The sequence below is a fragment of the Musca domestica genome, unplaced genomic scaffold, assembly GCF_030504385.1.
Source record: "Musca domestica strain aabys unplaced genomic scaffold, Musca_domestica.polishedcontigs.V.1.1 37, whole genome shotgun sequence".
NCBI lineage: Eukaryota > Metazoa > Arthropoda > Insecta > Diptera > Muscidae > Musca > Musca domestica.
In genome coordinates this window covers 5,285,513-5,299,954 of record NW_026712321.1, presented here as the reverse complement: position 1 = coordinate 5,299,954, position 14,442 = coordinate 5,285,513, and the positions used below count along the sequence as shown (strand labels likewise).

At 35.4% G+C, this 14,442-nt stretch overlaps 1 protein-coding gene across 5 annotated transcripts in view; it reads right to left on the bottom strand.

The window, feature by feature from the left end:
• Positions 1-2,677: 2,677 nt before the first annotated feature.
• Positions 2,678-14,442, bottom strand: part of LOC101892294 (membrane-associated guanylate kinase, WW and PDZ domain-containing protein 1) — a 71,362-nt gene continuing 59,597 nt past the window's right edge. For 4 of the 5 annotated variants that reach the window (XM_059126125.1, XM_059126126.1, XM_059126124.1 and 1 more), the window contains 5 exons: positions 11,419-11,602; positions 10,648-11,359; positions 8,598-10,583; positions 4,212-4,629; positions 2,678-4,140 (listed from right to left, as the gene is read on the bottom strand). In XM_059126125.1, the coding sequence (XP_058982108.1) occupies positions 3,653-4,140; positions 4,212-4,629; positions 8,598-10,583; positions 10,648-11,359; positions 11,419-11,602 (3,788 nt within the window). In that variant the 3' untranslated portion in view covers positions 2,678-3,652. Of the gene's footprint in view, positions 4,141-4,211; positions 4,630-8,335; positions 8,473-8,597; positions 10,584-10,647; positions 11,360-11,418; positions 11,603-14,442 lie in introns of those variants that run through there. The other variant, XM_059126127.1, reaches the window with a different exon arrangement.

The window sequence follows — 14,442 nt, the reverse complement described above, 5'->3', positions numbered from 1 at the left end:
TTAGATGTAATTTTTTCATAAAAACTATTGTACCTAGATATATGGTTTATTCTGAGATTTATAGTGAAATTTTGTGTAGAATATTTCTTCTTTTGACACCCTCCACCTAAAACGAAATTTTATGTTACTTTCAGGCGTTAACTCGAAAAGGGAATATTTTCACATTTTGGATGTAATTTTCATAAAAAACTATTGTACCAAGATATATAGTTTATTCTGAGGTTTATAGTGAAATTTTGTTTAGAATATTTCTTCCTTTGACACATTCCGCCTAAATTGAAATTTTATATTACTTTTAGGCGTCAACTCGAAAAAAGTCCCGGTAAAAATTGTCCAAAAAATTAAAGAATATTTTTGGTTTTTCTTTTGGGAACATTGATTCACATTTTTTTAATATCCAATGGAAATCGAGATTTTCTTTCCTTGGTAACTCGTAGTAAAATTTGATGAAGAATATTTTTGTCTGTGACGACATCCTTCAAAAATTATATTTTGTTGGAGATTTTTGCACAAACTCACACAAAGTACGGCTTTAACCCTAACACGTGTTTTTCATATATTTGAATTTTTGGCGTTTTGGACTTTTGTCGTCTTCTAGGACCTATAATAGATTTTAATGACAAATAATTTTCTTGAATGTTTTGACTTGCTGCGATCTCGTTTAAAGGGAGTTTTGAACCAGACTTTTAAAGGAAGACCAAAAAGACGCCTTCGGACACTCGCATGAGGTTTAAAATGTTCGACCTAAATAATCCTCGTATTTTTATCTGTTATATTGCCAAATACAATATATGCCTAAAATGCATGGATTCCGAGGAATCGTAATCTGAAAATTTCCAAAAGTGCGAAATATTGGGGAACTTGCTGCCCTTTTTTAAGTTATTTTCCCATTCACGTATCTTCCTTTTTAAACCCTCATCCATATGGCTAGAGAGGGTATACAGGATGAGATAAAAAAAACTGCAACAAATTCAAACTTTTTATACCCTCACCCATATGGCTAGAGAGGGTATACAGGATGAGATAAAAAAAGCTGCAACAAATTCAAACGCCATAATTTTTATTTTTTTTTTAATTTTTTGAATGAATGCAAAAAATGTCGGAAATAGCATTAAATTTTAGAATAAGTTTAGATTTGTTCGAACTGGTCACCTTTGGCACGAATTATGGCCTACCAACGGCCTCTCAAACCGTCATACGCTGTCCGAATGTTGCTCTTTGGTATTTCGGTCCATTCCCGGCGAGGCGCTTGGTTTAGGTTATCGACACTTTGGTATTTTTTGGAGCCAACCATGCTTTCCAAAATACTCCAGACACAATAGTCCAACGGATTGGTATCCGGAGGTTTTTTTTTTGCGCTTGAAATGAATCGAGGAACCTCATTTTGTAACCATATTTGGGTGGCGAGTGCTGAGTGCGATGGTGCTGAGTCCTGTTGGAATGTCCAAGGTCTGCGGCCAAAATGTTTGCATGTCCAAGGCTTTAATACACCCTCCAGAATATTTTCGTGATAATATTCGGCATTTATTCTGACCGGCTGTTATGGCGGCCCACACCATCACCATGGCCGGCATTTCAGCTGACCTCTTTGGCAAGTAAACACGATCATTTTGTTTTAGAAACTACTGGACAACGAATGTTTTCTCATCGCAGAAAACCAAATTCGGCAGTTAACAACTTTCGGTCATCGGCCAAGCGAAGCAACTCTTTAGCTCTTTTTAGTCTATTTTCTTTCTGTTGCGGTGTAAGTTCTTGAACTCTTTGGAACTTCAATAGCTTTACCCCGAGCTAATTTTTCAATATTTGCCGAATGGAATATAACATTTCTGCTGATTTTGCTGCTTTCTTCTGTCCATTTCCATGACGAGCGATGGTAGGAGACACAAAAGATTTATTCACATTTAAATGCTGTAGTGCTCTAACGATAGCCACTTATGGTTTTCCAGCCAAATATAAAGAAATCACGTTTGAATTCCATCACGAAGAAATTTTTTTCTGAAAAATTCTCAGCAAAATGCTTTTGTACGCTTCTGAGCTTATAATGAGCTGTCACTGGAATAATTTTAACAACTGTCGTACAAGTGGCTTAGAAATGACAGCCGTCTGAAGTTGGTTGCAGTTTTTTTATCTCACCCTGTATATGTTACCCCACGCATATTTCCACAAGTAGTCGATATAGTCCAAACCTCACACCTTGTAATATTTATATCAGTCTTAGTTCAGATATGAATTGGTCAATATTGGCCAACTGCTTCGGAATCTCCCCCATAAAGGGAGGGTAAAAATGATCATCGTTCTCCACTAATAAACAAACGTTATTTTTATAAAAACAACAATAATGGGATTAAGCCTGACCATTTTGCAACAACATTATCAGAAATGTTAAAATTATATCAAACCCCCCCCCCCCCCCCCCCTTTTTTTTAAAAAAAATTATCCAAATTTTATCCGAAGTCCATATTGACTAATTAATTATTATGTTCCCTTTTTAAAAATTTTCTAGAAGTTGTCCGGAGAATTAGCATTGGTTTCGAAATAAAACAACATTACGAAATTAATTGTATTATTATTTGTATATAATTTATTTTGCGTAAATATGTTGGCATACCTACACATATGGTGTATGTATGTATGTGTGTGGCTGTGTGTTTGTTTTGAAATTCGTAATCATATAATCATTAAAAACTATTCAATATAATATAATAATTATTTCTATGCAATAACATGTTTTTCGTTTCGTTTGTGTGTTTTAAACAATGTACAAGGCAAATGGAGCTCTAGAATAGAGAGACAAAGAGAAAGAGAGAGAGAGAGAGAGTGTGTGTGTCTGAGAGAGATATGGAGGGGAAAACTACATACTTATCAAATATAACACTTATGAGACAACATTATTAATTATAATTTTGTTTGTATTCTAATAAACTATTAAATAACTAACAAGATAAACTATTACATATTGAGAAATTGGTTTTTTAAATATATTCTTTTTTTTTTAATTTTTCTTTTAAATGGTTTTCAAATGTTAGGTTAGTTTTTCGTAACCTGGTAATGATATGTTTTTCTAATGTCATCGTTTTGATATGTGTTTTTTTTAATAATGAATTTAAATTTAAATAATTTTTCTTATATTGTTAAAAGTAGTTACAGTTTGTGTATATAAATATGTGTACATTTTTGTGTATATATATAAATGTAAAGATTTAATATTTGTAATTTTTTTTTTGGAAAGTCAATATAGCATTTTGTGTCATATATATATTTATGTTGCATAAAACAAAACAAAATACATCAGGTTCTAACATATTTAAGAGTCATCAGTCTTTGGATAAGGGAAAGGTCTATATAAGTATAAGTGGCAATATGGTTCGTTTCGATTTTCATTTCATAATTTTCATAATTAAAATATTCTTATAACAGTTATGGGTCCATAGTATAACAATTCTTAAATTCTATATACAAAACATTGTGCATTATTAAAAAAAAAGATAAAAATGAAATTCAATTATTTCCAAAGGTGGGTGGGTAGTTCTGGGTGATTGTTTTGGAATTCTTCTTTTTTTAGAATTAAAAATTCAAAAAAGTGAAATAGTTTTCAAAAAGGGACCCTTTACTAGAGAAAACTCTTTAAGAGTTTTATACGCAATTCTCAGAGTCATAATTGTGGTGGCAGGGCGCTGGGTGACTGTTGGGCGGACATATGTGTCGATGAGGAGGCGACCGAACCATTATTGGAGCCCGCACTCAGTAGAGGCCTTTCAAAATAGGGGGTTATATTATTGTCATTGTTTGCAAGCAATTGTAGAGGCCCCCCACCGGCACCCGGTGGTGTCTGGGACACCTGACCCGGCGAGGCTTGAGCCGAATTGATCAATAAACCACCACCTCCTCCCGCCGTCGCTGCCGCCATGGAGGAGGGATTTGTGACATTACTACCGGCCGGCATTGTGGGTGCAGCATTAATAATGGCTCCCTCCTTGGGGCAGCCAATGGTTAGGCGTACATGTAGACCAGATTCTTTGATGAGATTCACAACATCTCCGTGGGACATGCCGGCAATGTCAATGCGATTTACAGCAATTATGCGATCGCCCACCTTGAGTTCGCCACAACGATCGGCCGGGCTGCCGGGAATGAGTTTTCCTAAAAGAGATGCAAAAAAAAAAACAAAATTTAAAAATCTTTCCCCTTTCCCCCCTCTCACAAATACTTACCTATCGTGGAACCATAATATTGATTGGACGACGAGATTATGACAAAACCGAAACCCTCGTTTTCATGTCGGCTCACAATCACATCATAGGGATAACGTAAGGGAGCCGCCGCCGCCCCCGCTGACGTTGGCTGATTGCGTAAGTGTAAGGGTAATTGATGATGTTGGGCATTGGAGAGCAACTCCTGCATCATGGGTTGTTGGAACATCATTGGCATTTGATGGGAAGCCATGGTAGCATGTGGGTGTTGTTGATGCTGTTGTAGTCCAGAATTACCCATCCCTGCATGATGTTGCTGCTGTTGTAGATTTGTGTTTGGTGTCCGGCCAACTGTGCGTCGCCGCAATATCATTGTCACTTGACCACGCAGAGCTGCTTCGCCCATCAGCGAAACAACTTTGTGGTGTGAGGCATTAACCTGGGAATTGGGAAATGGGAAAATATGAATTTTGGTATAACAAGAAAAAAATGCAAAAGTGGGGTTAGGGTGAATGAGGATTTTTGTGAAACTTGAAATATTGGGGATTAGAAGAATAGAATGGTCCAAAGTTCGTCATGCGACAAAAAAGGAGCTAAAAAATTTGTTTAACTAAATTTAGTTTAAGGGTTAAGTGAGGTTATGTTGGTTATCCATGGTCATAATAATTTTCAAATATTATCCACTCTCTCAAATTGTTATCCGGAAATTATCCCAGGGTCTTCTGGAAATTTGAGGAGTTATGCGCGATTTTATTTTTCTTCCGAAACTTATAGTACCGATAAATATGTTATCCGCACCATTTCCTTTTTATCCAAAATCTATCAAAGACATATCAACTATTTAGCAGTTATCCGCTTCTTTGAATTGTTATCCAAATATTATACAGGGCTCATATAAGTTGTAAGAATTTTATCCAACCGGTTTTCTTAACCTTTGACATATGATCCGAGTTATACGAAGCCAATATTACGATTAAAATATTATCCGCGACTTCTAAAAATTATTAAAATTTTTAAAAAATTATCCGCAACTTCCAAAAATGATCCAAACGTTATCCAAAGCCCATATTGACTAGTAAAATAATATTCACAACTTTTATGAATTATTCGAATATTATTAAAAGCATTAAAATGTTATCCACGTCTTTTAAAAATTATCCAAGTGTTATCCGGAGCCCAAATTGCCGAGAAAAATATTATCCGCAACTTTTATGGCTTATCCAAATATTATACAGGGCTCATATAAGTTGTAAGCATTTTATCGACCCGGCTTTTATAGCCTTTAATATATAATCCGCGTTATCCGAAGCCAATTTTGACTTTTTAAAAATTATTCCCGACTTCTAAAAATTAACCAAACATTATCCGAAGCACTAAAAACGCATCCACTTCTTTTAATAACTATTTAGACGTTATCCAGAGTCCTGATTAACTACTAAAAAAAATATCCGCAACTTCCAAAAATTATCCAATCGTTATCCGGAACCCAAATGTACTTATAAAATATTATCCACAACTTTTATGAATTATCCGAATTTTATTCAAGGTATTAAAATTTTATCCACATCGTTTAATAACTATCCAAATGTTATCCAGAGCCCATATTGAAATATTATCCGAGCCATGGCCATATGAGCCATTTTGACAATTTTAAATATTAAAATATTATCCGTGACTTCTAAAAATTATCCAAACGTTATCCGAAGCATTAAAATTGTATCCACCTCCTTTAATAAGTATCCAAACTTTATCCGAAGACCATACTGTCATTTTCCACATTATCCTCGTTTTTATAAATTATTTAAATAATATCGACAATTAACATTTTATCCACGCCTATTATAAAATATCCAAAAATTATACGAAGCATTAAAATTGTATCCAAGACTTTCCAAACGTTATCCAAAGCTTTAAAATTTTTGATCCACGCCTTTTACAATTTATCCAAAAATTATCCGAAGCCAATAATAACTGTTAAAATATTATCCGAGATTTTTATAAATTATCCAAAAATGATTTAAATGTTATCCGCAGGCAATATTGACAAACAACATTTTATCCACGCCTAATATAAATTATCCAAACGGTATCCGAAGTATTAAAATTTTATCCAAGCCTTTCCAAACGGTATCCGAAGCTTTAAAATTTTTGATCCACGCCTTTTACAGTTTATCCAAATATTATCCGAAGCCAATAATTACTGTTAAAATATTATCCGAGATTTTTATAAATTATCCACAAAAGGTTTTAAATATTATCCGCAGGCCATATTGACAAACAACATTTTATTCAAGCCTTATATAAATTATCCAAAAATTATACGAAGCATTAAAATTTTATCCAAGCCTTTCCAAACGTTATCCGAAGCTTTAAAATTTTATCCACGCTTTTTACAAAGCCTCCAAACGTTATCCGAAGCCAATAATAACTGTTAAAATATTATCCGAGATTTTTATAAATTATTTAAATGTTATCCGCAGACCATATGTACAATTAATATTTTATCCACGCTGTTTATAAATTATCCAAACGTTATCCGAAGCATTAAAATGTTATCCAAGACTTTTCAAACGTTATCCAAAGCTTTAAAATTTTTGATCCACGCCTTTTACAATTTATCCAAATATTATCCGAAGCCAATTATTACTGTTAAAATATTATTCGAGATTTTTATGAATTATCCAAAAATTATTTAAATGTTATCCGCAGGCAATATTGACAAACAACATTTTATTCAAGCCTTTTATAAATTATCCAAAAATTATACGAAGCATTAAAATTTTATCCAAGCCTTTCCAAACGTTATCCGAAGCTTTAAAATTTTATCCACGCTTTTTACAAACGTTATCCGAAGCCAAAAATGACTGTTAAAATATTATCCGAGATTTTTATAAATTATACAAAAATTATTTTAATGTTATCCGCAGACCATATTTACAATTAATATTTTTTCCACACCTTTTATAAATTATCCAAACGTTATCCGAAGCATTAAAATGTTATCCAAGTCTTTCCAAACGTTATCCGAAGCATTACAATTTTATCCACGCCTTTTATAAGTTGTCCCGACGTTATCCGAAGCCAAAAATGATTGTTAAAATATTATTCGCGATTTTTATAAATTATACAAAAATTATTTTAATGTTATCCGCAGACCATATTTACAATTAATATTTTATCCACACCTTTTATAAATTATCCAAAAATTATACGAAGCATTAAAATGTTATCCAAGTCTTTCCAAACGTTATCTGAGGCATTAAAATGTTATCCACGTCTTTTATAAGTTATCCCGACGTTATCCGAAGCCAATAATTACTGTTAATATATTATCCGCGATTTTTATAAATTATCCAAACATTATCCATGACTCATATTAGCTTTGAAAATATTAACCAAAACTTTAATTTGTTATCCACACTTTGTTCGAACCTCTAATTTCTATTTAAATATTTATTCGCTTCTAAATTTAATATCCAAATATTTTTATTATTATCCATGACTCAACTTAGCCATTATCCGCGCCTTTAAAAATTATCCGTAATTCCCCTAAGCTATTAAAAAATTATTCAATTTTGTTAATGGGACTTGTATATGTTATCCACATGTTATCGGCGGCTTAAATTGACATTCAAACTGTTATCCGCGTCTACATTTCAGCATCCAGTTTTTTCTAAAACTTTATTCATATTTTATCCAAACCTTAAATTGTCATTTAAACTATCATCCGTATCTCTGTTATCCGTCATTTAAATGTTAATATCCAATATTATATATGTAACCTTTATAACCTCTTTATCCGCGGTTATCCATGCAATATATTAATGATTATAATATTATTCAAGTTAGTTTTTTTGTTATTCTAATGTTATCCGTTAGTTGCTTTTACTTTTTAAACGTTTATCCGCATTAGTTTTTATACAATTGTGTTAAAAAAAAGTATCCGTATTCACGGGAAATCCAAATAGTTCTGTACTTATTAAAATATTATCCACGGTTATTTTCAGTTAATAAAGGGTTTTTAGTATCAAAATATTATCCAAGATTTATAATCAAAATTTATCCTTTATCAAAAAGTCTTTATCCACACCTTTTTTGTATTATCCAAGAGTTCTCATTGTATTGCTAAAATTTTATCCACAACTTTTTATTGCTTATCCAAGACCGATTTTAAATAATCTTTTTTATCCGTAATGCATACACGATTGACATTTTCAATATCCATTCTCTAATAACTACTTATCCAATGTTTTAGTTCCTTATCCATTTAGTATATGTTAGCCTGATGGAAAGAGATGGAGGGGGGTGAATTTGGAAAAAAAATTGAAAATGGGAATGTGATGGGAATTTCGTTATATGTCTCCCCTCAAAAATATTTGGGAGCGGATTTTTTCCTTGGAAACTTACCACATTAATGCCATCAATGCTTAGAATTTCATCACCCGTTGTGATGCGATGATCATTATCGGCCGCTCCACCTGGTACAATGTGGCCCACTGTAACCTGAGATCCCTCTTCGGTGCCGCCGACAATTCTAAAACCAAAACCCAATGCCTGGCGTTGTAGCGTTACTTCGGACAACACACACTGTTCCCCGGAACCATCTATGATATCCGATGAAATGGGATAGCCACCATTGTGATGGATTATTTCCGAAGCACCAGCGGGTTGTAGAATATTATAACCCATTGAGTGATTATTACCCCAGCTATTTAGACCTGCCGAGGCTTGGCCATGATGTGCCATCATTGAGGAGGAGACGGAGGAGGAGTGCGGATGTTGGACCTGGGATGCTGATGGGGAATAACTGGAAACTCCCGTATTATGGTGATGATGATGCTGCTGTTGCTGCTGCTGCTGATGTTCCAGTGGGGAAAAGCCCACTCGCCTTCGATCGTTTAGCAGCTCATTTACCCGTTTCTGCATGCGTTCATTTTGTATGTGTGCCGCTTGTAAACTGGCTGAGGAGGCGGGAGAATATTGGGCTGGATGCTGCCCGGCATAGTGGTTGGCAGCATAATAGCTTCGCGGAGAGGGTTGTTGATGCTGTGGCGGCTGGGTATTGAATTGATTGAGACGATTGCAGCGAAAATCTTGACATTCATAACAGAAACAAGATTCATGATGATGGTGATAGCTGTTAGAGGCGGGAGCCATTAAACCTCCACCACCACCGCCACCCGGTGAAATTCCCGCCGGCGGCCCATACAGAGCCCCACTCAATGGACTCATGGTGGGTGGCATTTGTGAGAGGCCATAAATGGAGCTATAATTTCCACTACCACCACTAACATAATCACTTTGGTTTTCATAGTTGGCCACCCCAGAGGCTGTGGTCCTCAAGTAGCCACCCGTCGCCGTTGAGGCTGCCGCACCATTATCATTCTGCATGGTCACACTGGCCAAGCGTTCACTTAAACTTGTCACCATTTTTGGATAGGGATCCATAAAGGGTATATCATGATTGATGGCATCCAATTCGGAGAGAGAATTCTGGGATTTACTGCCCTCGTTCAAATGAGATTTACTCTCGGCCAGGGAGCGTTCCAGAGGTGAATCTGTTTCATTTGATTTGTTATTCACTGCCGCCACTTCATTGTCTTCATTCAGCTCCATATTGGGTGTTTTAACCCTGGCCCTTCGTGTATCCACCAGGGGTGTTTTTGGCCTTATTGGTAAAATTTCCTTTTGCATGGTACTATACAAATCGGCTGTGGGAGTTTTGCTGCGAAACAGGGCATTGTTCCCAATGCTTGTGGTGCCACCCAGGAAATTTTTCCTCAGCTTTGAAACACCGGAATTGTTGCCATTCGGCGAGGTGGTATTTACAGGCCTTTGAATCTTTACCAAAGTTGGCTCGGTTTTGGAACAATCCTTAAGAATTTGTACCACATCCTGATGGGATTTATTCCTAACCATGTGATCATTGATTTCCAGCAAAATATCTCCCTCCTGCAGCTCACGACAGCATGAACGATCGAGAATTTTCTTTACTTTCTGGCCATAGGAGGAATCGGCAATGGTAAAACCAAAACCCATGGCCCCCTTGATAATGGAAAAGGTATGGACCTCGGGTTTTTTCATCAAAATAAAACCGCTGTTATCCAAGGTACCTCCACCACCACTGCCGCTGCTTGAACTTAAATTCAGTTTATTTCCCCCACCTCCGCCATTACTGCTTGCCGCAGAGATATCCAGGAAATTGTAATTTCCATCCATATTGAGATCCATTAGCATGCGTCGCTGCTTCTCCGCATCATTGGACATGCCATCCACGGCAATGGTGGTCACCACTTCGGTATTTGGATCATTGGGATCAAAGGGCAGGGGATAACCACGACAAACCTCCAGGGTAACGGTGTCACCCACCATAATGGATTGGAAGATGTTTACCTAAAAGGAAGAAGAGGAATTTAAAAAAATAAAGAAGTTTGGAAATAATCAAATATCCACCCACCATTTCATGATGGCTGAAACCCAAAACACACGTGTCATTCACATAGACCAGGACGTCACCCATTTGCAGCGTGCCATCCAACCAGGCGGGGCCATTGGGTACAATGGATTTAATTTGGAGAAATTCCTCAACACCATCCCCATCACCACCCACAATGGTTATGCCCAGGCCTCGGGCCGATTTCAGTAGCGTTGTGGTGATGCGTTCCCCTTGCATTTCCGCAGGATTGCGGGTAAATTTATAGGGTAACATTCCCTTGGGGCTACTCAAGTCTTGCGCTGCCATGGGCGGTGGGGGTTGCATGGCTCTTTGGGATATATCCACTGTGGATAGGGTGGAGGCTGAGGACACTGAACTTAAGGCAATACTAGCACCGGCACCATTCAGAACACTCGATGAGGAGGGAGTTTGGGGTCTCTGTAAATGCTGCTGTGCCTGGGCTTGGGCCTGTGCCTGTTGTTGGGCCTGAGCCTGTTGTTGTGCCTGCTGTTGCTGATTTTGTTTTTGCTCCGCCGCCCGCCGTTTGGCTTCCAATACCGGATTCTCATATTGGGTCTTGCGATTTACATGATCTATGTAATAGGTCCCATAGAGGGAATCCTCAATTTTCTCCCAACCATAGGGTAATTCACCTTCGGTACATTCCTCCAAAGATTTCTTTTGGAATTTCGATAGCCGGGGATCCAGCCAATGTGAGGTGCCCGTATTGTGACTAAAAATCATAAATTTTTATTTTTATTCAATTGTTGTTGTTTTGTTGTGAGAACTTACTCAATAAAATATAGCTCTCCTCTCTCCGTATAGGCTGTCTCCCATTTTGGCGGCAGGGGTCCCAACCCATCTCCGGGATCATCTTGTTCTATGTGATTACTGGAATTGGTACCACCTCCAGTTTCACTGCCTGTGGTACTGCCACTAATGCTGCCATTACTGTAGCTATTTTGCAGTAGATTTTCTGGAAGAGGAAGAAAATACAAAAATTATTTAAAAATTAAAAAATGTGTTTTTAATAATTTATAACAAAAATCACAAAATTTAAATGTAAGAAAAAGGCTCCTTTTTATTTATTTTATTGTTTGATCATTTGAATTTTCTTCTTAAAACTTCTTAAGACGATTAAATTTATCCTGTATTACAAACTCTTTGTTCCAATTAACCCACGGTATAGTATGGATTACTTTAACCTGTTCTTAATCTGCCATATATTTAGTAATTAATTTTTATTTTATAATAGTTTCTGTTTTGGCGGGCTATAAATAAATCCAACTATAAATAAGAAGTAAGGCAAGAGAGTCAGTCACAGGTGCTTGATTTTACTTCTCCCACAACAGTAACAATAATAACAACAACATAACCTGTTATCCCCCCCAACACAAACAAAATTAAGCAGCACCAGACAATGTCAATCGATGAGAGGTGAGAAGTAATTAAAGATGAGTTGATTGATTTAAAGGGGTTACTATTGGCCAAATGATAGGGAGCGAGACAGAGACACTCATGAGAGAAGCGGTAAATTTGAATGGCTGATTGACCGCCTTTTACGGAAAGAATAAACCTAAACTAAACTACAAAGAAAGAAAATGAAACAAATTAACAGACCATAAACAAGGATGTGGGTGTTGAAATGGATGGAGAAGAGGAAGAAGAATAATAGGAAATAGTGGGTATACCATAAAAATGATGTGACAAACAGCCAATAAATTAACAATTTATTATAGTTTTCAACTAACTGAACTAATGACCCACATCTAGATGTGGAAATAGAGAAAGAGAGAGAGAGAGAGGGGCAGGGAGGTAGACACACACTCATGCCAGTGTGACCGCTGGAAATTTTCAAAAAGTATCACAAAAAGTATCATTTCTTAAAAAAAGTGGCACATATCACTTTAAATGGTGGCACAGAAAGTGGCACAATTTATTTCACATTTTATTTAAGTTCGAAAAAGTTCGAACTTTGAATACCCTTCAAAGTAAAAATTTGGCAATTTTCACAAAAAAAAATAATAATAATAATAAAATTGGGTAAAAATTCTGTTAAAATCTTAAAAATACCGAATGTAGCCGTATATTAGGGTCTATACGACGACGTGGACCTGCATAGGCAAATTTTGTCATAAACTATTATAATATTTAAATGCGAAACTTGAAAAATAATCTGTTTACAATGTAGCTAAAGTAAATAAAATACAGAATATAGGGAGGTGTATTGGGGTTATAAAACGTGGACCTGCACAGACAATTTTCCGACATAGGCTGCAGTATCCATCACGAAGTTCAAATACAGAATTTGAAATAATTCCCGTAAATAATGTCGCTAAAATCATCAAAATACCGAATATCGGGGTACCGTTATATAGGGGTTATAAGAAGACGTGAACCTACACAGACAATCTCCTGTCATATGCTTTAGTAATTATTACGAACTTCAAATACCAAGTTTGAAACAATTCCGATAAAAAATGTCGCTAAAATCATCCAAGTGCCGAATATCGGGGATACCGTTATATGGGGGTTATACGAAGACGCAGATCTGCACTTACTTCAACTTACTTCATTTTGTTCGGAAGCTAGAGTGATTTCCACAGACGGACGGACATTGATAAATCGACGTAGAATTTTATGCTGAGCAAGAATATATATACTTTGTGGGGTCTAAAATGTATATTTCGAGGTGTTACAAACGGAATGGCAAACTTAATATACCCTTCCTACTATGGTGGAGGGTATAAAAAAGGTGGCACAATGTATAAAAAAGTGGCACAAAAATTCAAAAAAGTGGCTCATTTAGGATCAAAATAAAAAAGTGGCACAAAGGTATTAAAGCCCAAAAAAGTGGCAAAATTGATACTTTAGTGGCACAACGGTCACGCTGACTCATGCATACATGTATGTAAATTGGTTAAGAGGAAATTCATTAGAATTTCAATGGAGCATTAAAAGAGATTAACAGACATAGATATAAAAATATGCATGGATGATGAAAGAAAAAAAAAGAAGGAGGTGGGAGGAAGAGGAGCTTTATAATACCCACAATATAAAAATTAATGAAAGCTAGAAGAAGGATGAAGCAGGCAATGAGACAGCTTAATTGTTGTTTTATTTTGCCTAACAAAGAATTTTATTATTGTAAGAATTTGCCAATGTCATTTAAAAAACGGAGGAGTGTGAGGGGAAATAATGAATATTTCATCAGGCAACATCAAAGGCGCATGCAAATACCAGTAGTTGTAAACGTTTATTTATTAATGATTGACAAACAATATTTTCATCATCATAATCACCATTATTATTCCGTTTCTTCTTCAACACCACAACAAAGTGAGAAATGAGAGGGGGGACTTTACATGGGATTAGGTTAGATGTTTTTTTTTTTTTCAATTTATTTAGAAATTAATAATTAATCAAATGGAAATTTTAGTTGATTGATTTTGTTGTACGAACAAAAAGAGTCCGGAGGCAATTTTGCATATTGTCTATTAATTATGGTGTTGTGTTTTGCTTAAGCATGACAGGTTGAATGCCTTAAAGACAAATATGTAGATTTAATTAATAGTGATAAAAAAAAATTCAAAAAAAAAAATAGAACTCAGAAAGTTTGATTGAAAATATATTCTTTAAAACTCAAAACAAAAAATCAGGAAAATTAACATAAAATATATTTTTGAAGAATATTTAAAATAAAAACAAAATCCAAATTGTTTTATGTATTAATTTTTATATTTTATTTTTTATATATAACAATTTTTTTTTCTATATCAATGTCTAAATTTTTAAAAAATTATTTTTTAGAAATTC